At 50.9% G+C, this 24,749-nt stretch overlaps 9 protein-coding genes and 1 non-coding gene across 10 annotated transcripts; 4 read left to right on the forward strand and 6 right to left on the reverse strand.

Moving 5' to 3' along the window:
* Positions 1-752: 752 nt before the first annotated feature.
* Asppvi_002682 (putative MFS sugar transporter) lies at positions 753-2,516 on the forward strand (the record flags this gene model as incomplete). Its single annotated transcript, XM_043298664.1, has 5 exons — positions 753-790; positions 854-1,194; positions 1,260-1,497; positions 1,551-2,071; positions 2,125-2,516. The coding sequence occupies 5 exons, from the start codon at positions 753-755 to the stop codon at positions 2,514-2,516; spliced, it is 1,530 nt and encodes a 509-aa protein (XP_043154599.1).
* Positions 2,517-3,708: 1,192 nt separating this feature from the next.
* Asppvi_002683 (uncharacterized protein) lies at positions 3,709-5,394 on the forward strand (the record flags this gene model as incomplete). Its single annotated transcript, XM_043298665.1, has 5 exons — positions 3,709-3,994; positions 4,121-4,216; positions 4,270-4,361; positions 4,421-4,692; positions 4,752-5,394. The coding sequence occupies 5 exons, from the start codon at positions 3,709-3,711 to the stop codon at positions 5,392-5,394; spliced, it is 1,389 nt and encodes a 462-aa protein (XP_043154600.1).
* Positions 5,395-5,420: 26 nt separating this feature from the next.
* On the reverse strand, positions 5,421-7,534 carry Asppvi_002684 (uncharacterized protein; the record flags this gene model as incomplete). Its single annotated transcript, XM_043298666.1, has 2 exons — positions 5,421-7,239; positions 7,296-7,534. 2 exons carry the CDS (start codon positions 7,532-7,534, stop codon positions 5,421-5,423), a joined length of 2,058 nt encoding a protein of 685 aa, XP_043154601.1.
* An 897-nt stretch (positions 7,535-8,431) lies between these two features.
* Asppvi_002685 lies at positions 8,432-8,520 on the reverse strand. The gene has a single exon. It is a non-coding gene; the product is annotated as a tRNA-Pro (tRNA).
* Positions 8,521-8,860: 340 nt separating this feature from the next.
* Asppvi_002686 (uncharacterized protein) lies at positions 8,861-9,187 on the reverse strand (the record flags this gene model as incomplete). Its single annotated transcript, XM_043298667.1, has 1 exon — positions 8,861-9,187. The coding sequence occupies one exon, from the start codon at positions 9,185-9,187 to the stop codon at positions 8,861-8,863; it is 327 nt and encodes a 108-aa protein (XP_043154602.1).
* A 1,988-nt stretch (positions 9,188-11,175) lies between these two features.
* Positions 11,176-12,431, reverse strand: Asppvi_002687 (basic helix-loop-helix domain-containing protein; the record flags this gene model as incomplete). Its single annotated transcript, XM_043298668.1, has 2 exons — positions 11,176-11,772; positions 11,832-12,431. The coding sequence occupies 2 exons, from the start codon at positions 12,429-12,431 to the stop codon at positions 11,176-11,178; spliced, it is 1,197 nt and encodes a 398-aa protein (XP_043154603.1).
* Positions 12,432-14,155: 1,724 nt separating this feature from the next.
* On the reverse strand, positions 14,156-15,686 carry Asppvi_002688 (putative nucleoside hydrolase; the record flags this gene model as incomplete). The annotated part of the gene is made up of 6 exons (XM_043298669.1): positions 14,156-14,779; positions 14,836-15,132; positions 15,181-15,215; positions 15,271-15,440; positions 15,494-15,597; positions 15,651-15,686. The coding sequence occupies 6 exons, from the start codon at positions 15,684-15,686 to the stop codon at positions 14,156-14,158; spliced, it is 1,266 nt and encodes a 421-aa protein (XP_043154604.1).
* A 2,280-nt stretch (positions 15,687-17,966) lies between these two features.
* On the forward strand, positions 17,967-19,169 carry Asppvi_002689 (uncharacterized protein; the record flags this gene model as incomplete). Its single annotated transcript, XM_043298670.1, has 1 exon — positions 17,967-19,169. One exon carries the CDS (start codon positions 17,967-17,969, stop codon positions 19,167-19,169), a length of 1,203 nt encoding a protein of 400 aa, XP_043154605.1.
* Positions 19,170-20,873: 1,704 nt separating this feature from the next.
* Positions 20,874-22,085, forward strand: Asppvi_002690 (protein ERV29; the record flags this gene model as incomplete). Its single annotated transcript, XM_043298671.1, has 5 exons — positions 20,874-21,040; positions 21,156-21,268; positions 21,343-21,836; positions 21,892-21,956; positions 22,013-22,085. 5 exons carry the CDS (start codon positions 20,874-20,876, stop codon positions 22,083-22,085), a joined length of 912 nt encoding a protein of 303 aa, XP_043154606.1.
* A 1,035-nt stretch (positions 22,086-23,120) lies between these two features.
* Asppvi_002691 (uncharacterized protein) lies at positions 23,121-24,341 on the reverse strand (the record flags this gene model as incomplete). The annotated part of the gene is made up of 1 exon (XM_043298672.1): positions 23,121-24,341. The coding sequence occupies one exon, from the start codon at positions 24,339-24,341 to the stop codon at positions 23,121-23,123; it is 1,221 nt and encodes a 406-aa protein (XP_043154607.1).
* Between the last annotated feature and the right edge of the window lie 408 nt (positions 24,342-24,749).

Below are 24,749 nucleotides of genomic sequence, written 5' to 3' on the forward strand. Positions count from 1 at the left end.
TCATCCTCATCACTGCCTCATCATAATTATTCCCCGGATTTCCATCGTAAGCGAACAAAGGGCGTTGGTTCGAACCTTTTTCCACCATGGGACAAGAACTGTAGGTATTCCTAGGTCGAGTGCAGTCATCTCCATTGGTGGACTCGGTTTTCCCCATCGCCCCTGACCCAGCCCGTCGCCGATTCGTGGAAATCTTAGCACCTGCTTTATCAACGGGGGCAGAATTTCCTCAAATCCGCGTCCGGGGCTCTATCATGGCCACGCCCTCACAGGTACTGGCTTCGGGCTAGATCAGAGTCTCCGTACTGAGTCCCCCGTCGGTCCACCCCAGATACCCCACCACTTAGAAACATGGAGTTGAGAGCTAGACACCATCAAGCCACTCTGGAGAGACAAGTTTCTTCGATGCTGATTGGGCTGGTCACTGGTGCTTTTGCTCTAGTGTTCACAATGCGGCCATGGGCTTGAGTGTCCCATGGACTAATATAATGGCTGGCTCTTGCTCGTTTTTATCGCCTCGGACGCCATCTCTCCTCGATCTCTCACGGGGCCTATATATCTGTCTCTTGGAACCTCTGGGCAGAGTCTTGTCTTTCAGCATCTTCGTCGTGTACAATACGACAAGCACCCTACGACAGCCTAGGGCTTGGCTGACAAGGGCGAGAGACTGCGATTGGGCACCTGGTGTATACTTCTATCATCCTTTTCCTTAGATTCTATACAAAGCTGTGTTACACGAATCATCCGCCAAGATGATGGCCAAAATCCTCTCCAAGAGAGGCTATAACTGGTGAGTCCTGTTTCTTGCTGGCTGGAACGCAGCGGACGATCGATTGACGGCAACGCTTTTCAGGTTCATCTCTCTCGTTGCAGCAGCATGCATGGTTCTCTATGGTTACGATGCGTCCGTCTACAACTCCGTCCAGGGTTCCAAGAACTGGGTCAAATACTTTAATAACCCAGATGACAACACGATTGGCGCAGTCAACACGGCCTACACCGTGGGCGCCATCTTCGGTGGTTTCTTCTTGGGTGGTCCCATTGCTGATTATCTCGGCCGCAAGATTGGAATGGGCATCGGCTGTGTCCTTGTTATTGCGTCCACTTTCATGCAGACATGGTCCCCACGTGGTAGCATTGGATGCTTTCTTGCTGGTCGCTGCATCATCGGTATCGGACAGGGTATTGCCTTGAGTGAGTATCCTTCTCCAATGGAGCGTATATTGGCTTTTTTTCGCTAATGGAGTATGTTTGTGAAGCCGCCGGTCCTATCTATATTGGTGAGCTGGCGCCACCAGAGATTCGTGGAAAAATCATGACCTTCTGGCAAATGTTCTACTCCGTTGGGTCTTTCATTTGCTTCTGGGTGAACTACGGTTGCACACAGCACAAGGAGAAGCTGGGCGAGTGGGACTGGAAGATGGTTGTCATATTCCAACTGCTCGTTCCCTGCCTGATCCTGGCTCTTCTGCCAACAATCCCCGGCTCTCCACGATGGTAAGCTGATGCAAACCTCAATACAGTTTCAGAATAACTGACAAAGGTGCCAGGTTCCTCCAGCGAGGTGACAACGTCGAGAAGGCCCGCGCCGCTCTGCGCCGAGTCCGTGAGACTGAAGAGGAAGTTGAGGAGGAAATCTTGAGGATCCGTGAGGCTCTCGAGTACGAAAAGGAAGCCATCTCCAGTAACTACAGTGCGCTCTGGAAGGACAAGTCCCTGCGCAAGCGTATGGCTCTAGCGCTTGTCATCAACGCCGGTCAACAGGTCACAGGACAAGGTTCCCTGAACTCGTACTCGACGAAGATCTACCAGAAGGTGTTTCCCAGCGCCGGAACGATCGCCCTCATCAACGCCCTCAACGCCACCTTCGGTATCCTTTTCACACTGAACGCGGTGTGGATCATTGATCGCTTCGGACGCAAGTTCCTCCTGATTGTCGGTGGTATCGGCATGGGTCTCTGCATGATCATTGTCGCCGCTGTTGAAACTGAAACGCCATCGCCGCACGGGGTGAAGACAGAACCCGTCGGAATATCGATCGTGTTCTTACTATTCCTATTCATCTTCTTCTGTAAGTTATTTCGATCCTGTCCGTACTCGACCCTCCTAACATTCTTGTCTCAGACAAACCCTCTTGGGGTGCCACCGTGTGGATTTGGACGTCCGAGGTGTTCTCGATGAACGTTCGTGCCCAGGCTGTAGGTATGGCCTCGCAGACTCAGAACGTTGCCAACGCCATTGTCCAACAATTCTTCCCCATTTTCCTGAAGAACTGCGGATTCTACGCTTTGTACATGTTCGCGGGAATCAACTTCCTGCTTGCCGTCTTCGTCTGGTTTTTCATTCCTGAGACCAAGCAAGTTCCCCTGGAGGAGATCGACGCTCTCTTCGGTGGCGCCAACCATGTCACCAATGGTGAGCAGTTGATGATTGGAGAGAAGGAGAGACATTTTGAGAACCAGGCCAACGAGAAGGGTGATGCGGTGACACTTGAAAACATCGAGGCTAGACGGTAGATGTCCGCCGCTGCAGTGCCCAAGTGGCGTTGAGGTTATGGCCTTGCTGTATCCAGCTAATGTTTATAAGTGGTCAATCTGGTATTGATACTGACGTTCACGTCTGAGTAATTATTTAGTTTCATCCCTCTGTATAAATCATGGGTATTTACGCTGTCCTACTGTAACATGCCGATAACCAACTTAATTTGTCACGGTAACCGGCAGCCATCGAACCAAGCCACGACGACTGACTCATGCTCTTGCCAGGTCGTCGCATAAACTGAGTCGGCTGATTTAGCTAACCTCGTGCTCTACGGATTCGGATGGAACAGATAGCCCTACGATACGATTCCAACCAAGTCTCGATGATCACTTGAGAGTCTAGTAATTAGTTCACTCGAAGTGAGCAACTTAAAGCTACCACTAGTATCCAATCCTTGTCTAGATTCGAGCTTGAGCGGAAACCCCCGTTCCGTCCTGCATTGACAACCGACAGAAAACGGTGGACATGCCGTGGTCCGTGGATCCATCCCCGCAGTGGAATCTCTTTCCGCACTTTTGGATCTGGGGAAGCTGGGGTCGTGCCGACGACCTCGAGTTACGACTCACAAGTACAAGTATCGCTACTTCTCAAAAGAATGAGAATACTCCGTGTATGGTTTTGAGTAAATCACAATTGATACCATGCGTATGTTGCAGGTACATTGCGTTGGAATCCTAGCCTGTATCTAGTCTGGCAAAGCCCAATCTACGCATTGAACTGAGGATTAGATACTTGCCGACTAACTTCTGACACCTTTCATTTGCGATTCAATTGCTCGTTGCTTGACTAGAAGGAGTTATTGTTCTGCATGATTGGCCTAGTTTGTATTTGCGCCGTGCTGGTAGTGCGTCCAGCACTATCTATGCTGTCAAGTCAGTCATCTCGAACTCGATCGATCGTTAAATAAAGTTCTGTAGTTGTGTCTCTTGGAGAGCGGAAATGGAGTGTCTGAGGTATGACTCGGCAATTCCCCGCGGAATCTAGGAAAAGATCCGCAATATGCGGGGTGTGCGTACGACATATGCATATTGAACCTGAGCGACGAGTCCAATGTCTATAAAGAGGGTGGATATCTCGTCGATCTCATGGCGTGATTTGGCAGTACTTTCTTGTAGGGCTATAGTCTAGCTGGTCTTACTTTACTAGGTACTAATACTAGCTAGCATCATGGATGAAAAAGACGACCGCACGCACTCTTCCATTGAGGATATCAAGTCCGCTTCCTTCGCGCCGGATGATATCGATAGAGCGGCAGAGAGACGGCTCCTATGGAAATGCGACTTGCACGTCGTCCCCATTCTCACTCTCCTGTTCATGTTCGCCTTCCTGGACCGCATCAACATCGGGAATGCCCGGTTGATGGGGCTGGAGAGGGATCTGGGCATGACCGGGCATGAGTACAACATCGCCCTGTTTGTGTTTTTCATTCCGTATATCCTTTTCGAGGTGCCAAGTAATATGCTCTTGAAAAGGATGAAGCCGTCGTGGTGGTTGAGTGGGATTATGTTTGCTTGGGGTCTGTCTTTCGCTCTGCTGTGCGGTTTGGTCAGGTGGTGAGCGACGGCTGACGGTGTCACAGGGATTCTGACTGTCTGTCAAGGTGTCACGAAGAGTTTTCATGGATTGGTAGTGTGCCGGGTGCTGATTGGGGTCTTCGAGGCGGGTTTCATGCCTGGTACTGTCCTCTTTTATCCCCGTTTCAAGCTCGGATGCTGACTTCTGGATGAGGATCCGTCTACCTGATCAATATGTACTACCGTCGACACGAGCTTCAATGGCGGCTCAACGTCTTCTTCAGCGCCAGTATCTTTGCTGGTGCAGTTAGCGGGGTAGATCCATCCTTCTTCTCTTGATCAACGAGATTGCTGATGCTGGTCAGCTACTTGCTTACGCCATCAACAACATGGACGGCGTTGCCGGGTACAGTGGCTGGCGCTGGATTTTCATCCTCGAGGGTCTCGCCACCATTGTCGTCGCGGTCATAGCCAAGTTCATCGTTGTCGATTGGCCCGAGACCGCCAGGTTCCTGACAGAGGACGAACGAACGCTGCTCCTCCACCGTCTATCAGAAGACCAAGGTGAAGCGAGAATGGATCGTCTGGATAAGAAGTCGCTGCGGCGTGCCTTTTCAGACCCAAAGATCTACCTGGGGTATGTACTCCCGTCTCAACCCTAAATAAACAAAGAACTGATGGTAACACCCGACATAGACCCCTCATGTACTTCGGCATTGTCAACACCGGCTATGCAGTCTCCTTCTTCACCCCCACCATCCTCAATCAGCTAGGATGGACCGCCGTCCGCGCCCAAGTCATGAGTGTCCCCGTCTACTGCGTCTCCATGGTCATCACCCTCTCCGCTGCCTATGCCAGCGACCGGCTCCGCCACCGGTACCTGTTCACCTTGGCAGGCTGTCTCATTGCAACCATGGGCTATGTGATACTGCTCTGCCAAGCATCCGTGCCCGTCGGGGCACGCTACTTTGCCGTCTTCGCCATCACGGGCGGCGGCTACCTCACGCAACCGATCCTCATGGGCTGGCTGAGTAACAACATGGCGGGGCATTACAAGCAGTCCATTGCGTCGGCAATGCAGATTGGGTTTGGCAATTGTGGAGGCCTGGTGGCGAGTAACATCTTCTTCAAGGAGGAGGCTCCGCGATATACTACCGGGTACGGGGTGAGTCTGGGAATGACCTGGATCTGCGGAGCGGCTTGCGCCTTGTTCCTGACTTACTTGGTGAGGGAGAATAGGTTGAGGGAGGCAGGTAGAAGGGAATGGAGGCTGGAGCTGCCCCAGGAGGAAGTGGAGAATCTGGGCGATGACCATCCTGCGTTTCGATTCACTTATTAAGCGAGATTGAGGTGGTCAAGTGACTGTCACGTATTTTGTACGCGTCTGTATAGCGTTCTACTCAATAAAACGCTGTGTTCCGGTGGCCTGCGAACCGTATATTCCCAGGACGATATGGCTGCGCCGTTGAATCGAAACACGTATTCATACGTGCAGTTGCTGCTCCACTGGCTGCCAGTTGCGCGAATAGTGTACTCTCCCTGACTTAACGTGCTTGAGCCCTCCTGGTCCAAGATCCTTAGGCCATACAAGAGGGCAACAGCAGTCTTATCCTGAGAGTTAGCGGACCAGATCGTAATCTCCGCATCTTGGGGACTATCTGTGAGCCGGTACACAAAGCTTGCAAACTTCTGCCCACTCTCCTCGTACAGATATTCCTTCTCATAAGTGGAGCTAGAAGGATATCGCGGGGAGAATGAAGAAATGCCGGATGATACGCCACCTTGTCCTGATCGACTGAAATCCCAGCTGCCGTGAAGGGCTCGAAAGATCGCCATGGCTACTGCTGGACTGGCACTTCCCCTTCTAGGTCGTAGAGTCTCTTGCAGAGCTTGCAAACTCATCTGGATATCGGCGGTCCCTGGTCCAGACGGTGCATACCGCGCCGGTACAACAGGGCCAGGACGTTCGTTAAGCTCCGGCAAAGGAGCACGGCGTATCCCTAGATCCCGAGCAAAGGACTCCATCAGCCCGGTATAATCTCCCATTGGGAACTGTCCTCGATGAAGATCCGGATCCGCATTCCGATATTCACGAACACACTGTCTTTCCTGCGCTCTGTCCTCCAGCTCTTTCGCTGGAAACTGAATGCCATACTCTGTGTCAGCTCGAGCCCAGGTGTGCGCAAGGCTTCGAGCCTGCATTTCCATCACGCCCCAGTATGGTCCTCTATAAAATCCGACAAAGCCCAGGTCAGGAACATTGGCATTAGTGGTGCCCTTTCCATCTAGGATTAGCGGGAAGAAGGAGTCGTCGGGTGAATACTCCAACGCAGAAAGAACGTCTTCGGGGAGGAAGGAGAGCGAAGGAAACGGGGTAAATCCCGTAGCCAGGACAATCGCTGCAACATCATCGAGCAACATACTCTCTTTCTCAGGTTGCTCAATGTCAACTTTTACCCGACCAGGTGAGGAAGCATGCACGGCTGAAACACGGCCGATAGTTGTTCTGATTGCTTCTGACCGGACGAACTCCGCGTAGTCATTCCCTATGGCCACCCACGGAGGCTGCAGAGCCTCCTCTTCGCCACTCTCTAACTCAATATCGCCGGGGCCGATACTGGTATAGTCTTCTCCTAAAACGGATCGGAAATAACCGTTCACCTTGGCGACCTGCGCTGCCGAGACAGGGCCAAAGGCATACTCAACCGGCCCTGGTGGCCGCCGAGCCAAATCATACATAGCCAAGTCAAGCGGGAGCAGGGATACCGTCTCCGTGCCAGTCGCATTGTCCCTCTGAGTGTGTGGTATATAGGTCGGCACCGTCCAGAAAGGCCGGCTGGATATGTGGTAGACCTCAGGGAAGCTACCTGTTTGCATCGATGACCCTGGCGCTGACCTCAACGAAGAAACGTGAAGGGCAAGAGAGGAAGCTGCCTCCACGCCCGACATACTTCCTCCTACGACAACTAACCTTCCTCCATCGGAACCCTTCTCGACAATCGCATTCAGATCTTCAAGGCTGCGTAGCGCAGAACTGTGGACAGTTCTGTCGGCGAAGGCAGCAAGTCCAGGGGTGTCCGGTGTATACGGACGAGAGAAGTACCCCGAAGCAACGACCAGGAAATCAAAGTATTCGGTCTCCACTGCGCGTTGCTCGGTATCATCTCCCTGCGCTTCATTTCCACTGTTTCAACTATATCAGCCATGCGACGAGCAAGAAACTCGAAAAAAAAAAAATACCTCCTCTGCACCCACTGCACGGTCCACCGCGGCCGGCCACCAACCACCTCCCGAACCGCACGCACAACCTCACACCCCAACCTGACCACCTCGCCAGACAAGTACCGCTCCGCATAGGTCTCCAGGTATCTGCCCACTTGCCACGCCTGCGGGAACATAGGCACATCAGCAGTCCCAAGCACCGACTCCCAGGCCAAATCGGAGAAGGAAACGGTGAAGCGACTAAGGTTTGTTCGCATGGACGGATTCACTGGTCCAGCTGCGCCAGGATCTTTTGAGGCGCATGCATGGCCGGAATTTGAACCTCTGAGATTGTGATGTATGGGCCACAGGCCGCCTATCTCATGGCTTTTTTCGAAGATGCTTGGGGTAAATGTGCCCTGAGGGAAATGGTGGAGGAGTGTTTTGGCTGTGACGAGGCCGGACGGACCGGCGCCTATTAAAAAGTGAGTTCTTCAGCGGACTTCAAAGATATAATCTCTGATTCTGTTGGCGTGAAGGCAAGTTGATGTACCTATTATAGCGACCTTCTTTGGCCGCAGCATTCCGTTGTTTGCTACCTTATCTGCTTGTGGGGTACCCCTCACTGGAAGTGCTTATGGTCAGGTGCATTAATGATTTGAGAGCCGCAATACTAGGGTGAAAGGAAGATCATGGTCGAGTCAGTTCTCTATTCGCCTGACATAGGCAGAATTAGTGTCAGTTGTAGTGAGAAAAGACTGGTGGGAGCTGTAGTCGTGGTGGTTGTTACTGCTGCGGGGGGCCCCGACAGGCGGAGAAGTAAATATAACAGCAACGAGGGGCATCTCGCATGAGAACCTAACCCCAACTATCTAACCAAATGAGCTCCTGGGAGTCGAAGAATGAGAAAGCACTGGAAAGCGCTTGATTCTCACTAGGCTACGGAGTAGAGAAGAATGCATCTGCTATTATCATTACCAACAGGAACAGCTCAGAATTGCTGTTGTTACGCAGGCAAAATCACCAAAGCGCCAGGCTAAACAGGAATAACGTTGAAAAGAGGGATTTTAAACAGAGGGTATCTATCACAGAAGAAAATTTCGTCTTGAAGCAAGACGCAAAAGGACAAATGCCTGCTATGGCATTAAGGGGGAGCAAAAAGAACAAAAAGAAACGGCCCGAGCCGCGGATCGAACGCGGGACCTCTCGCAGATATGCTTGGGTTTATCCCTAAGCGAGAATCATACCACTAGACCACCCGGGCGTTAGTTGTTGAACTAGCCTTTCATTAACCGTTCCTCGAGCTGCATGAGTCTCTTCGCCAGGTTGTCGCTGTTGCGTTGCTGCAGGCGGCGTAGACTTGCATACTTAGCGCGGCATGTTGGGTGATGGCGTCAACGCCAAGAGAGCGACGGAAGATCACTTGTTTCCAGTCCAAATCGACTGGATAGGAATTTTCTTGCGTTTAATGAGGCAATTTCAGATTGAGCTGACGGTGCTCGAACCAGACCAGTACTCGATGTCGACGGGAGGACAAGACATGGGCGGGGTAGTTATCGGTCAGAAGAGACGGATATCCCATCGGTACTCCAAAGTCAAATTGATTAATATGCCAGTCGCTCAAGCCAGGCGGCTATTTGCTGCTCCGTATGCCGTTCTGGTTTGAACGAATCCGAGAAGAGCTGGTTGGTGACCAGGGTGTCGATATTCCTTTCCGTCAATGGGATTTTGTATTGGCTCTTCTGTTTCAGGAGTTCTCTCTCTGCTCGAGCGGAGGGCGATAGCCTGGAAAGTGTGTTGCGGATCCGTTGAATGCCACCACCGGGGAAGGAGGACATCCGTGGAGGACCGAACGGGGTATCGACCCTCCAGGGGTCCTCTGAAGCGATAGAGCGGGCGTTTTTCTTACGTTGCGAGCGGAATCTGGACATTGTGATGGGTAGGATTGACCGGGTGAAGTTTTGGAAGTGTTGAGGATAGAAGAAGAGTTGTGGATACTTAAAAATTGTTGTCGACTGAAATCAGACGCAATGAGGGGGGGTGGGTGGGATGGCTGTATTAAGTATCCAAGAGGGTAGTCAGTTAAGCACCGACTAGAGAAGACAAAGTTTGACCCACAGGGCAGTCATTAGGCCAGACAGAGACAGAGGGAGTAACATGAACTAATTCACCCAAAAGTCGTGCGGGGTGTTCTTTCTGGAACTCCTCGGGGGAGGCCAGAATACTAGGATCGGAAGGTCTCCCGGCAAAGCCGTGCCGAGAGTGAAATGAATGATTGGGGCACTGCGACGTCAGGCTCCCTAGCTTGGCAATCATCATCGAAATTCCGTTTGATCGAGCAATAATGTGAATGATTGACTCTTATTGATCGGTTGGTCCTGCGACAGGGCAAGAACACTTGGCAGACATGCTACGCGATGGACAAAGTGTACCTCTCCTAGTACCTTAGACTTGTTATTATTAGACAGGAGCATTACTCATGAAGAATAGTAGGTACCCTGACACTTCAGAGTGTAGAGGCAGGAGTACCTGAGTACCTCGAACGGCGCTTTACTGAGAGCCACTCAACGACGTCATCTAACTGTAACTGACCGGGTTGCTCAATGGGGTACTTGCGCGTCCAGATCCACAGCTATGAGAACCATGAATTACTAGGTACAGTACCTCTCTACTCGTTTCCCCAAGAGACTCCCCTTGTATTAAGCCAAGACTGTCCGAATTCCCGCTCAAATAGTTCAGTTCAATATGTCGAGCTGATAATTGACCGGGGCGCATACCAAGCACTTGGCGTAGATCATTGTACTACTGAGTATGGTGTACTTTATCCTATTTCGTCTTGTGGGTACCTCCCGGGTACCAGCCTACCTTAGTACGGAGAAACAAATAGATACGACAGTGCGACAGCCATAAGGCAACCAGAATCCGATATAATTGCTTTTCTACAGCTGGTTGTACCACTCTGGATACCCATAGGCCATAGGAATATCTACCGAGTACTCCGCGAATACTCCACTGCGGAGGCCGCATTGACTCGGTGGAGCCAGCAACCCGCGATACATTCATCACCGCTTGGCAGAAGTCGGCATAGAAGATGAATTATTTACGAGCCCTGCTGACCGATGCCTCAAGCATGCTGACCTTCCTCATCTTCATGTCTCCTTCGCTCATTATCGGTGAGGATATCAAGAACAGGCGAAAGGCATATGGTAGACATGTTTCGCAGCTATGTACACCGTGATAAGTGACAACGCATGAATCCAAGCATAATGATACTGACAGAAAATTATGCTCGCGTGCGGCGTCTTTTGCGCTGAGCAGATGGAAGTCGATGTGCACGGACGAGTCCAGCCCTTTCAATGCACCTTACAGGAAAGGGAAAAGGAATAACATCGACTCCCTAGACTAACCCCTGCCCAGTACCTACAACGCCAACCCCGATTCTCCTCATGACTGGGTTCCGAGAAGACGACTGGAAGGTTCGTCTGATTGGTCTGTCCCCCTCCCTCTCGCATGAATTGTGTTTGCCACTTTACGGCACCGAGTGAGACATCCACTATCAGCGTTCGAGTGGTGTTGAAAGAAAAGAGATAATTAGGTTTATCCTCAATGCTTTCAGGCTGGGTCTTTCCTGGACTTATTACTACTAGGTAGTGAGCTATGGCTGCTAACGCATTGACCGTTGGAACAGGTTCGTTCACGGAGTAGGAGTTTAGCTTGAGAGATGATTCGTTGAAGTGTATGTGTTGCAGTCAGTAAATCAGTTTGATTTCGTAAAACTCCAAAGATCATTATTCATTATAAAGTCCCAGTAGCCTCATTGCGCCTTCATATTCCATTACCGAGAGAAAACAGAACACCACCCAAGACCCCTTTTGGATCAGGCTAAACCTCCTGACGCCAGAACAATCGAAACACGAATCTATGCAATAAGCAAGTCCTTGACACTCATCCCCATCTTCTTTTGCGACTCTTGTATCGACAGTCCACTGTTCTCCTGAGACTCAGGACTCGAAAGACCCTCCTGCACAGAGCCAACAGTTCCGCGGCGATCCCTGTTCAGCATGAGCAGGGCGGCGGAAGCCTCATGGTCAATGTCCGCGTCGGTTCCAGAGGAAGCATTGCTGGCTCGTGGCTGAATGATGGGTGAGGTGAGCGTTGATGACGGGACGGTCCATGAGCCACGTGGAGGGTGCATAGTCCCCTCGCCATAGCGGACTGGACCTAACGCGGGGCTGGGAAGGATCGCAGGCAAAAATTCGATCGCTGTCCCTATTGACGGAATCCGGCTACGAGGAGAGAAAGCTGGCGAAGTGTTGTTGGTGAGAGCGCCGTTAGGCAGTAGCTCTGGAGAGACAGACGTTGATTGGGTTCCACTGCGAACTTCGCCAAGCATCTCGGGTGACGTGGGAGAGGGAGGAGCAGGCGGCACGAACGGCGATGCCGTCGTCCGTTGACTGCCAGCAGTCTTGAGGTCTTGGATACACTTTTCGAGATAATTGACATACTCAATGCTTGCCTGTGCGTAAAGTCAGTGATCGCCGACTACTACTATTGGGAAAGGAAGAAGGATCGTACCTGCAAAATGGCAAGTTTGTGCATGTCCTGGCCCCGGCAAGCGGGAATCATGTCCTTGAGAGTCGCAAACTCCTCGTTCATCTTAGATCTCCGCCGACGCTCGATCAGACTGTGCGCCGTTTTCCTGGCAATTTTCCGACCCGCGGCGCTGGTTGCACTAGGCTGCTTTTTCTTCGAGTTCGCAGGTGCTGCGGCATTTGCACTGTTGGCAGGCTGGTTCTTCCCGTTGTCTTTGGTCGAAGGCTTGCTGTTTGGTGTGGCAGGCTTGGCCGAAGTCTGTGTCTTGGGCTTCATCTGGATGATCTTGCGGGTCCGGGTTGGCGGAGGTGGAAGATCAAAATCCTCAAGTAACCTCTTGGTACCAGCCTGACGGGGAGGATTTGTATTGCGGCCCAGACCTGTGAGTTCGGGCGAGGTGGGAGAAGCAGGAAAGTAGGTCGAGTCTGATTTGGAAGGTCTCCTGCTTGCACTCTCGCTTTTGGCAGGACTTAGGGCAGCTGGAGGCAATGCAAAGGCGTCTGCGCCGTCGACGGAAGTTTGTTCCTTGATGATGAATTCTCCAGACATTGAAGGAGTTGGGGGAAGACGTGAACGGGACATGACGGCAGGATGGGGTGTATCAAACCAGCACCTGGTCTGAGGTAGAAGGATTGAGATATCTGAATTAGCCGATGAAACGGCCTGGAGCAGCTAGGTAGCAAGCTGTAGGACGACAACCGGATTGTCGTTGTACAAATTGACTATGGAAGAGACACGTGTGAGACGGGCAACAAGGGAGTGAGTGAAAGACGGAAGATGAGAAACAAGAGACAGCAGCCTCAGGTCTATTAAGAACGAGTCAATTGCGTACGCAGATAAGAGAAAGTTTACTTAGTCGGACCCCTGTCCCTGAGACTCTTAAAGTCTGGGACGTTGTTCACCAAGTCGGAAACATGGTGGAGATGCGAATACCGTGCTGATAGCGGAAGGAAGAGGCGTGCTGCCTCTTCCTGAGAAGATGATTCGACCAGCCGGAAGACATGTGCAAAGAGGTGGGAAATGGAGTGGACGATCGACAAAGGTCACCATGTTAAGACTTAAAGGTAAAAGGCTAGGCAGGACCTTCAGACTTACAGACACACAGCGAAAATGGTGTCGCGTGCTTGGGGGCTTGCCCACGCGGTAGCTCCTCGGGCTGTGATAGGCTGGTTCACCGGGAGGTCGGCGAGGCACGAGACCGGCTGCCCTGGGCTCATCTCGTCCACCAATTTGGGGCTCGTGCTGCTGTTCAAGGCTTTGATAAGTGTGTTAGTGTACTCCGGAGGGGACACGGAAAGACGAATCCGGAGAAATCAGGGTGCACTGATCATCTTCTGGCTTTGACTCTAGGTCGCTCTGGAGGTTTACGGAGTACACGCACACCTTTTCCTGATATGTCCCTGGGTAGCAGTAATCCCTGGAAAATAGTACCTCATCCTCCTTACCTTGAGTACCCAACTGATGATCTTTCATTTCATTTGAGTATTGATTATGAAAGTTAACCCCTTGAAGATCAATCAAGCTTTATCATTTTTCCCGTGTTGGCGTGAATAGACATAGAATACGATTCATACCTGCGGCATGTGAGGTCATGCCTAATAATTCCAACCAGCTGCAATTACACCGGGAGGATTACGGTTGATCATATCCATGGCATGTCAAGCCAGTGTAGCTGTATAACGGCAATTATAAGCTATGCATACTCCTCTCCTGGCTATGCAGTATTCCTCAAAGCACTACAAGTCTGTAACTATGGTTAGATGCATGGCACATCTAAATATATATACCTATATATATATGCAAGAAACCATCCTATTATGCTGTCCGTCACCAGCCTCCAAATTGGACAATTGCTAGCAATCCGGCTTGACTTAGGCGGCAATTCTCCGCGCCAGCATGCCATCAAAGGAACCTGCCGTTCGTGGTTCAAAATAGCAGGTATCTGACCTTGGCAGTGGATGCCTCGAAGAATGCTTGGCTGGGGGAACTTTCTTCTCTCGTTTCTGCGTTTATTTCTTCAGATAATTGGATCATGGGACTGATGAAGCATGAATACTTCCAAGGTCATCGTCTATCAGCATCCAGTAGATCCAGGGATCTCATCAGTGCCTGCTTTTTCTACAGCTCCAGCTCAGCTCTCAAGTGCTCATCACATTTTAGACGATTGACGGTGATATACATCGATCAACATTTCATGAACGAGGAACATAAAATAGTCTTCTAGATATGTACAATCCTACCAGAGATATCCCCCATGTGTCTATCTGCTCTAATGAAACGTACATGCTTCAGTTCTAACGATGGAATCATCGAAATACCCGCTCCAGTAGAATCTCGCCAAAGTTCTTCTCCGCAGGCGAACCGTCCATTCTCCAGATACGATTTCCAGCCCTCGAGCTTAACCAAAGGCCATGGTCGCTGGCACTTTCCTCCTCCCCTTCGAGGCGCTGCCGGCTGCGTCGGTCGACAATGCACGCGCCTCTCGTCCACTGGCCCGTCGTCTCGACCCGGATATCCTCAGGAGAGGCATGGGAGGGCTTCCAGCCCGCATCCTCAGCGGTCAAAGCGTACCACACACAGACGGGGTCATGCAGGCTGAGATCGACAGCATCGCCGACCTGGTCGCGGACAAGGCTCTCGATGGTTTGGAACGTGTGCGCCATAAAAGCCGACATCCACTCCGCCAGCGGTGAGCCGGCTTCCAGGTGGGGCGCAACGGCCTGACGGAACTGGCCGCGGGTCAGGCCGTGGCGGTGCGTGATGTCCAGGGGGAAGAGGCGCAGGGTGAGCTGTTTGCTTAGTTTAGCGGGGTAGGAGGGGAGGGTGGTGCCGGAGGGCATGGTGGTTTTGGGGTTTGGGGAGGTGAGGGCGAAGACGCGCGCCGCGGCGAATGCGTCGGCGTATGCGTTGAACTCGGCAACGGGAGTGACCTGCCATTTGTTAGTCGAGGAACAGACCTAGATTCATAGCTGGCAGGTAAGCCTACATTGCCCGGTTCATTGACTGCGCCACCCATGACTACAACTTCTTTGACCCGCAGGAAAGTCTCGGGATCCTCCGCGGAAGCAAGGGCCACATTGGTCAGCGGACCGACAGCCACGAGGGTGACGGTGTCGGGATCGTTCTCGCGTAGTACGCGGAGGATTTCCTGATGCGCGGGCCGCTTGGAGGCGATGAAGGATTGATGCGCCGAGTCTCCAGTGCGTATGGGCTCGATGACGGTGGGGTCTGCCGAGGGATCGAACATATGCTCCCAGGTTTCCTTTGGAGTGAAGTGCGGATGCTGCGATGGTCAGCATCTGTCGAGGGACCGTCAGAAACGTCAACATACGCTAGCATGAATGCCCCCAAGTCCATCCGTTCCATCTGTGTATCAACCATTAGCACCGATGATAAAATTTTCTATGACAAGGGTACATACGAAAATAATCGGCCAACATCTTCTGATCCTCTAGAGGGTCCTCGGCCCCAACGGCAACGACCGGTCGACAGGCGCGCAGAGCGCCAAACCCTTCAGGCCGGCCCTGTTCACGACGCCATTGCATCTCTCGCTCCAGAATGTGGAACATGGAGACGACATTACGGAGGCAGCTTTGCATAATTAGCGATCGAAAACTGGTGCAATTAGAAGGACGGCAACTCACCTCCTCACTTCGATGTTGCCAAAGGTCAGAGAGATAAGCAGCAGTTCCACCTCTTCAGACTGTGCGGATAAAGCAAGAAGGAGCGCGAGAATGTCATCGATGCCCTGTTCATGTCGAGTCAGTCTTTGTATACGTACTGATGCTGGCGAAGGCATACAGGATCGGTGTCGATAATGATCTTCTTCGGCGCCATGATGCGGTGAGTCGAGGAACCAGACTTATGAGCAGTCAATGTTTGACAAGGTTATCGAAATGAGTGGTGTTTTCTTGGGCCAAACCGTTGTAGAAGTTGATAATCCAGAAAGGCAACAAAAAGTGGGATGGGAATTCTTATTATTCTCGGTCTTGGCTCTGTTATCATATTCCCCACCATACGGAGTACTCAKAGAACTTTCTCAAAAGTGCGGAGTACTCCGATGAGCCTAAGGTTACATACTTTTTTTGAACACGATGTTTTTATGTAATCGACCGCCGATTTGTAGGCGACAAGTTTGCTAACAAAAGCGGTGCCAAAATTTGGGCCAAACTCTTAGATAGGTATGGAGTATACTCCCGGAAGGGAATTATTATTCTAGAAGACAGCCACATTACCATGATTAGGGTGAGGCTTATGCAGTTTCATGCATAAAGGCGAGGTGCCTTTTGGCCTGAGGAATCAGGCAGCGTCGCCTCACTCATAGTTCCAACAGGAAGACTGAGGAACAGATGGTCGACATTCTCGGCATTATTATTTACCATCAGGATAGAATGCACGCGTCCTTGCGTTACTCGTTGATCAAACATCAATCAAATGGATATGGCTGCAAGTATAGGTACCCTCGTGGCATCCAATGAGTCCAATGACTCAATTTCTTACCCATGAAACCGCAAGAAATATCGAGGTACGAGTAAGGGCTTGTGAGTATTTACCAAATTCCTCCTAAAGGAGTGCCTAGTACTTCTGTATTCATATCGTCCGCCAGTTTCGAAAGTTCTCTTGACGTTGGTACATAGTAGTAAGATCGATGAGTACCTACCTTGTGGAGGATGACTTGGCAGTCAAAACGGTCGACGTGGCCTGTTGTGGTGTAGTCTTGTCCAAGAACTATGACTGTGACTATTAGATACTACGCGCGTATCTTGGCACCAATCATGCCAGCCCTGCGTCAACATGGAATCTAGACTGGATGACAAAGTCAGGGGAAATGCGCTGATGGAAAAGGTCTGGAATACCTCATGGCTGGAAGGATTGGGTGGCTTCCCCCGCGCGAATTACCCCTGTCGTCTGTTTAATGATGGAGGAATCAGCTAACTCCGTATGCAAGTGCCGTTTGTTAATGCATCAAGGAGACTTCCATTTCAGAGTGAATGTCACTATCACTACCTTTCAGACGATTTCAAGTCGCTTAACGACTTTTGAGGGCGGTAGATAGTATACCTACAGACGAAGTGAAAGTAGGGTGATGTGCAACAATCAAAACATTGGATGAAATTCATAAAATAACGTCTATCTAGAGAGGTATCTATTGATGGATGCTGGATAGGCCGACCTTTAATAATGAGCAATGAGATTAATCATTTGTCAAAGTGAACTATGACCCAGTGGAGACTTCTCAGTGCTACTCCGTAGCGCCTATCTAGTCTCCTCTCAAAGGTACTCTCCGTAAAGTCCATACTGAGAGGTCTGGAGAGCGGAGTTTAGTGACCGTGTCCTCTTCCGTCGTAATTATTATCGCTTCGCTTCCTCCTTTCCACCTCCTCTATCCACCTTTCACTACCACGTATTTCTCTTCCCCATCGGTCATTCACTCACACTGACCTTCCAGTGATCCCTTCGGTTCATCATAGCTTCAGCTTGTTTGTTCTCATCTCTCAATTGAGATCAACCAGCTGTCTCGATGTTCCTCTGGTGATCCCACCCTCCCTTCCCCATTTTTCATGCCCTCGCGACCTCACCTCTTGACTTGCAACCAACTCCCCTGAGCCGGTCGGAATTTCTCTGGTCAACTCAATTTTTTCTGGCCAGCCTTTGCAAAGGTGCGAAAATTGAGTTGCTAAAGACCCGGTCGCTCGAACGACACTGCTTGTTTCTGTTCGCGGACGCAATCTGTCCTTCTTAGCGCGACTTCTCCGCCTCGAACCCCTTCAGCTTTCCATCCGCCGTCCGAGTTTCCAACCCCTCTTGGCCTGATGGTATAGATCAAATTAAGTCACTGCGAATCTGTCCAGCCAATTAATCCTCCGTGATCAATCGCTATCGGTACCAGGGGCTCCCTGCCTAGTCTTCTGCGCTGTTCGCCCACCTTCCACTTCAAAGAACGATCCATTGAGACGACGACCCTCAATATCACGAATTTTCTCATACGCTTTTCTTTCTTACCCCTTTTGTTTCTCTTTGAAAACCGAATTTGCCTAGGTATGCTCCATTCCCACAGCGCGAAGCGCCACCTCGACCCTCACGAGCTGACACATTGTGGATACAGCTTGACCCATGATGAATCCTTACATTAGCTGGGCTCTGGTACTCGTGGTGGCAGGTGGCCTGGGATGGTATTATAATGTCCCGAATTCCAAAGCCAAGAACACTGTCAAACCCGCGGTAGAGAAGATAGAAAGCGCCACTGGCGTGAAGAAGCCAAAGAAGAAGGCGAAAAAATCCCCCGAGCCTACTTCGTCCACCACGACCAAGAAGGTCGAGGAGAAGCCTGCATTCGAATACAAAGCTACGGAGGGTGATGATGGGGATGAAGAGATTGACCAGAAGGAGATGGCCAAGCGTTTTACCGCTGTGAAGAGTGGAATCCCCACCCAGGTGAGCGGCAGCGAGGGTAAATCTCAAAAGAAAAAGAAGAAGTCCGCCAGCCAACTCGAGGCTGAGGCCGGTAAGCGCTCTGAATCCGGCGTCTCAACTCGCGCCTCCTCCACCGCTGGCGCAGACGCGGACGATGATCTCTCCCCCGCGGGGTCCCCGATGGTGCAGCCTACCGCCTCCTCCGCTGGATATGTATCGGACATGCTCGAAGCTCCTGCTCCCGGCGCGTCTGTCCTCCGTGTCACCGGATCGATGGAAGGGCCGCAGAAAAAGCAGAAGGCTCAATCCTTCAAGCAGGTTGAAACGAAAAAACAACGTCAGCAACGGGCGAAGAACGAGGCTCGTAAGCAACAAGTTCAGGAAGCCGAGGCAGAAAGACGCAAGCTCCTCGAGAAACAACTCCACATGGCCCGGGAGTCTGAGCGCCGTGAGGCGGCTAAGTCCAAGCCCGTTGCGCCTCAGACCAACGCCTGGCAGACAAAGGACATGAACGCCACTTCTAACGGCACCCAGAATCTGTCTCAGAGCTCCAACGTGGAACTGCTGGACACTTTCGAAGCGCCGTCCTCCAAGCAGTCTCCTGCCACTGCCTCGAGCTCGAAGAAGTGGGACCAGGGCCTTCCCTCGGAAGAGGAGCAGATGCGTATCTTGGGTGCTGACCCTGTCGATGACTGGACCACTGTGTCCAGCAAGAAGACTAAGAAGAAGGGCGGCAAAGCTGATGAGAGCTTCAGCGAGGCCAGTGCGTCTGAGACTCAGACGACTCCTGCCGCTCCAGTGGCCGTTCCCGCTGCCCCCAAGGTCACTGTGACCCCCACCTATATACCCGATATTCTGCGCTCCAAGCAGAAGGGGCACCCTCTCGATTCCGACTGGGCCGCTTAGATGATCCGTGTATTCGTTCTGTTTCCTTTTCTTTTTATCCTTTGGAGACGAGGACAACGTCGTATAAGAGCAGCACGCTTCTCATTCATTCCAAGAATCTAAGCCTTGGACTGTATTTATTATTCATGGCTTTGGCGTTTGGGCTGTCTTCGATATACCACAAAATGTCTAGTGTCGGGTGAGATGGATTCATTCTACCACGATTGAGTGCGGGAAGAAGAGAAGAGAGAAACGTGGTTGAATTGGCCAGAAGAAAGAAGAGACTTTCTATGAGAAAAAGATGAAAAAGGGGAAAAAAAGAATTCATGTACTTTTCTTGTGTGTCTTTGTTGCGACCTCTTGACTGTTCTTATAACATATTTGTTTCTGATCAATAATTGATTGATGAATTCTATCAAGGGTTACAACATTTTATATTTCCAGTCTAACAGAGGCCTTAAATGCACATACTGTATGGATTCCATGATTTTGATCATTCTTCTTCCCTCGGCATACGTAGATTTGGTTTTGTGAATAGGTATCTTCCGTCTGGCCCAAGCTCGATCGTTGGACTAGATCTACTGCTGATCTCAGGATCTGTCTGCCGAGTCAGGGACTAAGATAAAAGGCACAGACGACCTGTCTACTTTCTCAGGTGTACTGTGATCGGATCTCGAAAGTCGAAGCCAGAAGACCAGATCTGAGATTTGAGTCGACTCACGCGAGACAAGGTGGATCTTAGTTGCCTTTGTAGCTTAGTGTTGGTGAAGTGGTGAAGTGGTGGCCGTCTCAGATCCGACGGGACACAGCCGTTTCTAAATTTATGCTTCTTCTATACTCCGTACACACGTGATATTTCATCATTTGAATATGAAATTCCAATTTCTTATTATGATTCTCAGTCTTGTTGAAACCCAAGGATCCTGTACATGGTTGTCCGTCGATGCTTGAGAACGACCTTAAGTGTCGAATCAGGGACGAAGGAACGGGCCTGAAGATCGGCGTCCCTGAATTATGCGGGTGTGGGGTACGCGCTGATTGTGAGCTTTGGATATCCATTAGCCATCACCACACAGGTTGACACTAGATGTTGCTTTATGGAGGAGGCCATTCAGTATATTGATGGGCATCCTTATATCGATTAGAACAATTTGAAGATCAACATTCTGATGAATATAAGCAGAATCGACGGAGAAACGTGATGTCGTCACTGAGCGCGCAGGGAGGTGTAGCTTGGCAACCTTGCCCGAACAGGACTAGAGGCGAGTTTCGGTCATCGTGGCCTGAACTGAACAAAGTGAGCAGAACAAGAGGAACAAGGGAAGGACAAGAGATCAAGAGTCGTTCTTATTATTTCTCCAAGTCTTTTCTTCTTTCTGGTTACGACTTGTTATTGACTTGCCTATTGATTATCAATTTGGGCTACCTTTCTCTCGACGTATCCCTTTTATCATCGAAAGGTTTGTGATCCATCCTACTTCTGTTTTCCCCTGTTTTGCTCGCCTCCCTCGCTTTCTTATTATTTGTTTCCTACTACGCCAGTACTAAACAAACTACCACCACTACTACTCTCCCCGCCGCCTGCTCCTCGGCTCCTTGTGGCTTCTGCTCCGGAGTCTCGTTGAATTTAATCCTCCTTTTGCACAATCCAACCGACAGTTTACTAATATTGACGTCTGTCTGAAGTACTTATTCCGTCCTCTTCCACCGGTTCATTCTCCCGCCATGGCGCAGATTCGCGGCACTGCGGGTTACAACCTCGGTCACCAGAACCCCTTCGGAGGGCCTGGACGAGCAGACGCGACGAGCGACCCGAGTCCCTTGGATGCTATTCGGGAACAAACAAGCAAGATCGAAGACTGGTTGGATACAATCTCGGATCCTGTAAAGCCGTACGTTGTCCTCTTCCGCTTTGTCCGCCAGAAGGGATGAAGTATACAAACAAGGGCGGACACGCCGGAGCATTAGTCCAGAAACATACTGACGCTGTGTCGTCTCGATTGCTAGCTATCTTCCTGCCATTGGCCGTTTCCTTATCGTGGTCACCTTCATCGAGGACAGCTTACGTATTATCACACAATGGAGCGACCAGCTCGTATACCTCCGTGAATACCGGAAAAGTAAGCGTCCCTGATTCGCCATATCAATACAGCTTTGCGACAAATCTCTTCTAACACGGAGCTATATTGTCCAGTTCCCTGGGGTATCACGCACTCTTTCCTCATCTTAAACGTCATTGCAATGTCCGTATGCTCGTTCCTGGTCATCACCCGCCGCCACACTGAGATCGCCGTCGCCGGTCTGCTCGGAGTTGTTGTCACTCAAGGTCTCGGTTATGGTCTCATCTTTGATCTCAACTTCTTCCTGCGCAATCTCAGTGTCGTCGGCGGTCTGCTCATGGTTCTCTCCGACTCGTGGGTGCGCAAGAAGTTCGTCCCTGCCGGATTGCCCCAGTTGGATGAAAAGGATCGCAAGATGTACGTCCAGTTTGCTGGTCGCGTGCTCCTGATCTTCCTCTTCGTTGGATTCGTCTTCTCCGGCCAGTGGAGTTTGTGGCGCGTGCTGGTCAGCCTGTTCGGTTTTGTCGCGTGTGTCATGGTCATCGTCGGTTTCAAGGCCAAGTGGAGCGCCATCATTCTCGTGGTTTTGTTGAGTGTCTTCAACGTACTCGTCAATAACTTCTGGACTGTACGTTCATTTCCCCCTACGACGGATAAAGCCCGTAACTGACTCCTACTCTCAGCTGCACCCCCACCACCCCCACAAGGACTTTGCCAAGTACGACTTCTTCCAGATTCTATCCATTGTGTAAGTTTCGATCCTCCGCCTCCGCCAGTAATCATATCCTAATCACTCTATAACAGTGGCGGTCTCCTTCTCCTGGTCAACATGGGTCCCGGCCAACTGAGCATGGACGAGAAGAAGAAGGTCTACTAGAAGTAGCAGGTTATATTCCACTCACTCAAGGACAGCCATCTCCCACCAAAACTTTGACGTTCAGCATTTTCTTGCGAACGCGCCTACGTGTCTCTGGAAAATCTATTTCGCACAAGACCTCCCCCCTTGTCCGTCCGCCTCTACTCCATCTCATATCTTTGGACTGGAGCTCCGCCAGCGCAGGTTCTTCGTCCTATCATCATCAAGAGGCGTTCGACGCGTTTTGACCTAAATCGATTTTGATTTCTCTGTTGGCTAGTTTGTTCTTACCTTAACCTTGTCGTCTCAGATGAGAAATAAGAGTACCAGCATGTCTCCATTGGTATTTCTTTTCACTAGAACGTACAGTTCTCCCACGGACGATCTAGTGGGGACTGCCCGATAATCGCGTTTACTTCCTTGCGTCTATCTACCTGCAGGATGCAGCTGGACCAGTCGATCGTTATACCCGTATGACTATGCACTACGTAGGTATGCACGCCACACGTGGATCGATTGACTACGTATCACTGCAGGAATATAGTTGCCGTATCACTCCTTACAGCTACGAGTAAATTTACACCGGCTTGAAAGTAAAATATGACGCAGGGTATGTATTAGGGAAGCTATTATACACGAAGAAAGTTCAACAGCTCACAAGAAAAACTTCGAGTAAGAATAGGATGGGACAGGTCAAGGAAACGGCTAGAGAATGGTAATCTGCGCTGACAATGAGAATGACTCGAATGCAGGAATGCGAAAGAGTTAGCAAATGGGATGATGACTCGGACGAGAAGCCTAGGGCTGAGAATCCCACAGGAAGCCTGCCATGGACCAGCCATGGAGATAGCCCGGGAATAATGGTAGGCCTTTCTTCCTGCTCTGCATGGATGATAAACGGGGGGAATAAAAAAAAGTGAATGAGAGAATAGCCGCTTTTGTGCTTCCAACGCCGAGATAGAGAAACCAATTGAATGCATCCAGAAACGTGCGCGAGGCCAAAAGGTCTAAGAGACAAACGCGAGGTTGAAAGCGTGGCCCGCTGGGGTCCTATCCTTAAATGTCCATGCTCCAACGCCAAGGTCGAATAGGTTCAAACTGGCCCAGGCTAATTTCTTCAACCGCATCATCGTTGATATCCAAGTGGTATAGCTGGATCTGTTTGTTGTCCTGGTGTAACGTGGATAGTGTCTTTGATACTTTCGGACGGGCATTTCTAATATTGTTGTCCGTTGATTTTGATACTGGCCGTGACGTCGGAGTTTCAGGATACTGCCATGAGATACTGGGAGTCTCCGCTTCCGAGCAGTCTTGAGAAGATATGGTAGAGGGTGAATCGCAACGTGAATGTCTAGGTCCTGAGATGACAAATGTGCTCTCATCACGTCCGTAAGGCAGCATAGTCGACGGCAACTTCCGAGAAAGGTCAGGCTGACTGTTGCTTTCGGGCTTTGGTGCTTTATGGGCGGTGTGTTCGTAGGGAGAAGCCAGAATAGGCGTGGATTTGTTCGAGGATCTTTGATCCGCACTTTGAGTAGCCAAGGGCGGTAGCAGCCTATTCCGCTGAGTAACTGCCGACCCTGCCTTGTTAAGATGATTGTCTTTGGGTAATGCCCCGCCGTCATTCTTGCGGGTTGAGGCACTGAACGGTTCCTTTCCGGCCATGACTCTGGCACTGGGAGGCGGTTGCAACATCCACCTTGTTTCCGCTCGGCTCTTGGGTCCGCTTACAATGGGTGGATGAAGATCGTTGACCGGGGGCACCCGGGCGACATAGTACTTGCTGGGTTCGGTCGTATTCGCTTTGCCTCCGCCGGAGATTCCAACCGAGGAGCCCTTCACCTCCACTTCCTCCCCCCACAGAGGTTCATCCTCGCGTTGATGACGCAGACGGTTCCACCGGTCGCCAAGCGGATGCTTAAGGCTGCTCTTATCCTTTCGCAGCGATGCCTCCCCCACGTCGTGGCTGGACTCCATAGGTGACAAAGGATCAGTATTCCAACTGTCGGTGCGTCGATGATTGTTCCGATTACCTCCTCTCCTTGCAGGAGGGCCCGGACCTAGAGCAATCTCCTCCGCCCATCCCGGGTTGGTACTGAACGGTGTTGGCTGAGGGAATGGTTTTGGTTGATCGGTGATCACGGCATCAACCTTCTCCTTCTCTCGTTGCGATCGAACAGCTTCCTTCTTTCGCTTGCGACGGTCAAAGGACATAGCACAGGGGGTACAGGTGGCATAGTAAAAGACGGCCGATTGAGCCCCTCTGTACAGCCACATGGCGGTCAGCTGTGATGATGCCTACGATTCGGAAGAAAGTAGGGACGCTTGATGTAGACGAGTCCGGCGAATGCACTGGTATAAAAAAAGGGGTTTGAAGAGCTATTTGGCCCGGAGGCACTGGTAGTTTGATCTCGATATTTGCTGTGGCGCTGACGACAACATGAAGGGCGTTCTCTGTCCGAAAGCGGAATTATGAGGAAAGAGCACACGGAGATCGGCCAGCGATCTGTTACGGGAGAAGCGGAAGTGCGAAGGATAAGAGGCGAGAGAAGAAACAGCGGCAAATTGAGGAAGAGAGCAATGAGAACAGGTATCAGAGATAGGAGGACGAAGGAGAAGATGGTAAAAGAAGATGAATGGATGGACAGGATGGGGATGGGGATAGAGGAGAGGTTGGCCGTTGGC

This window comes from Aspergillus pseudoviridinutans (assembly GCF_018340605.1).
Source record: "Aspergillus pseudoviridinutans IFM 55266 DNA, scaffold_2, whole genome shotgun sequence".
NCBI lineage: Eukaryota > Fungi > Ascomycota > Eurotiomycetes > Eurotiales > Aspergillaceae > Aspergillus > Aspergillus pseudoviridinutans.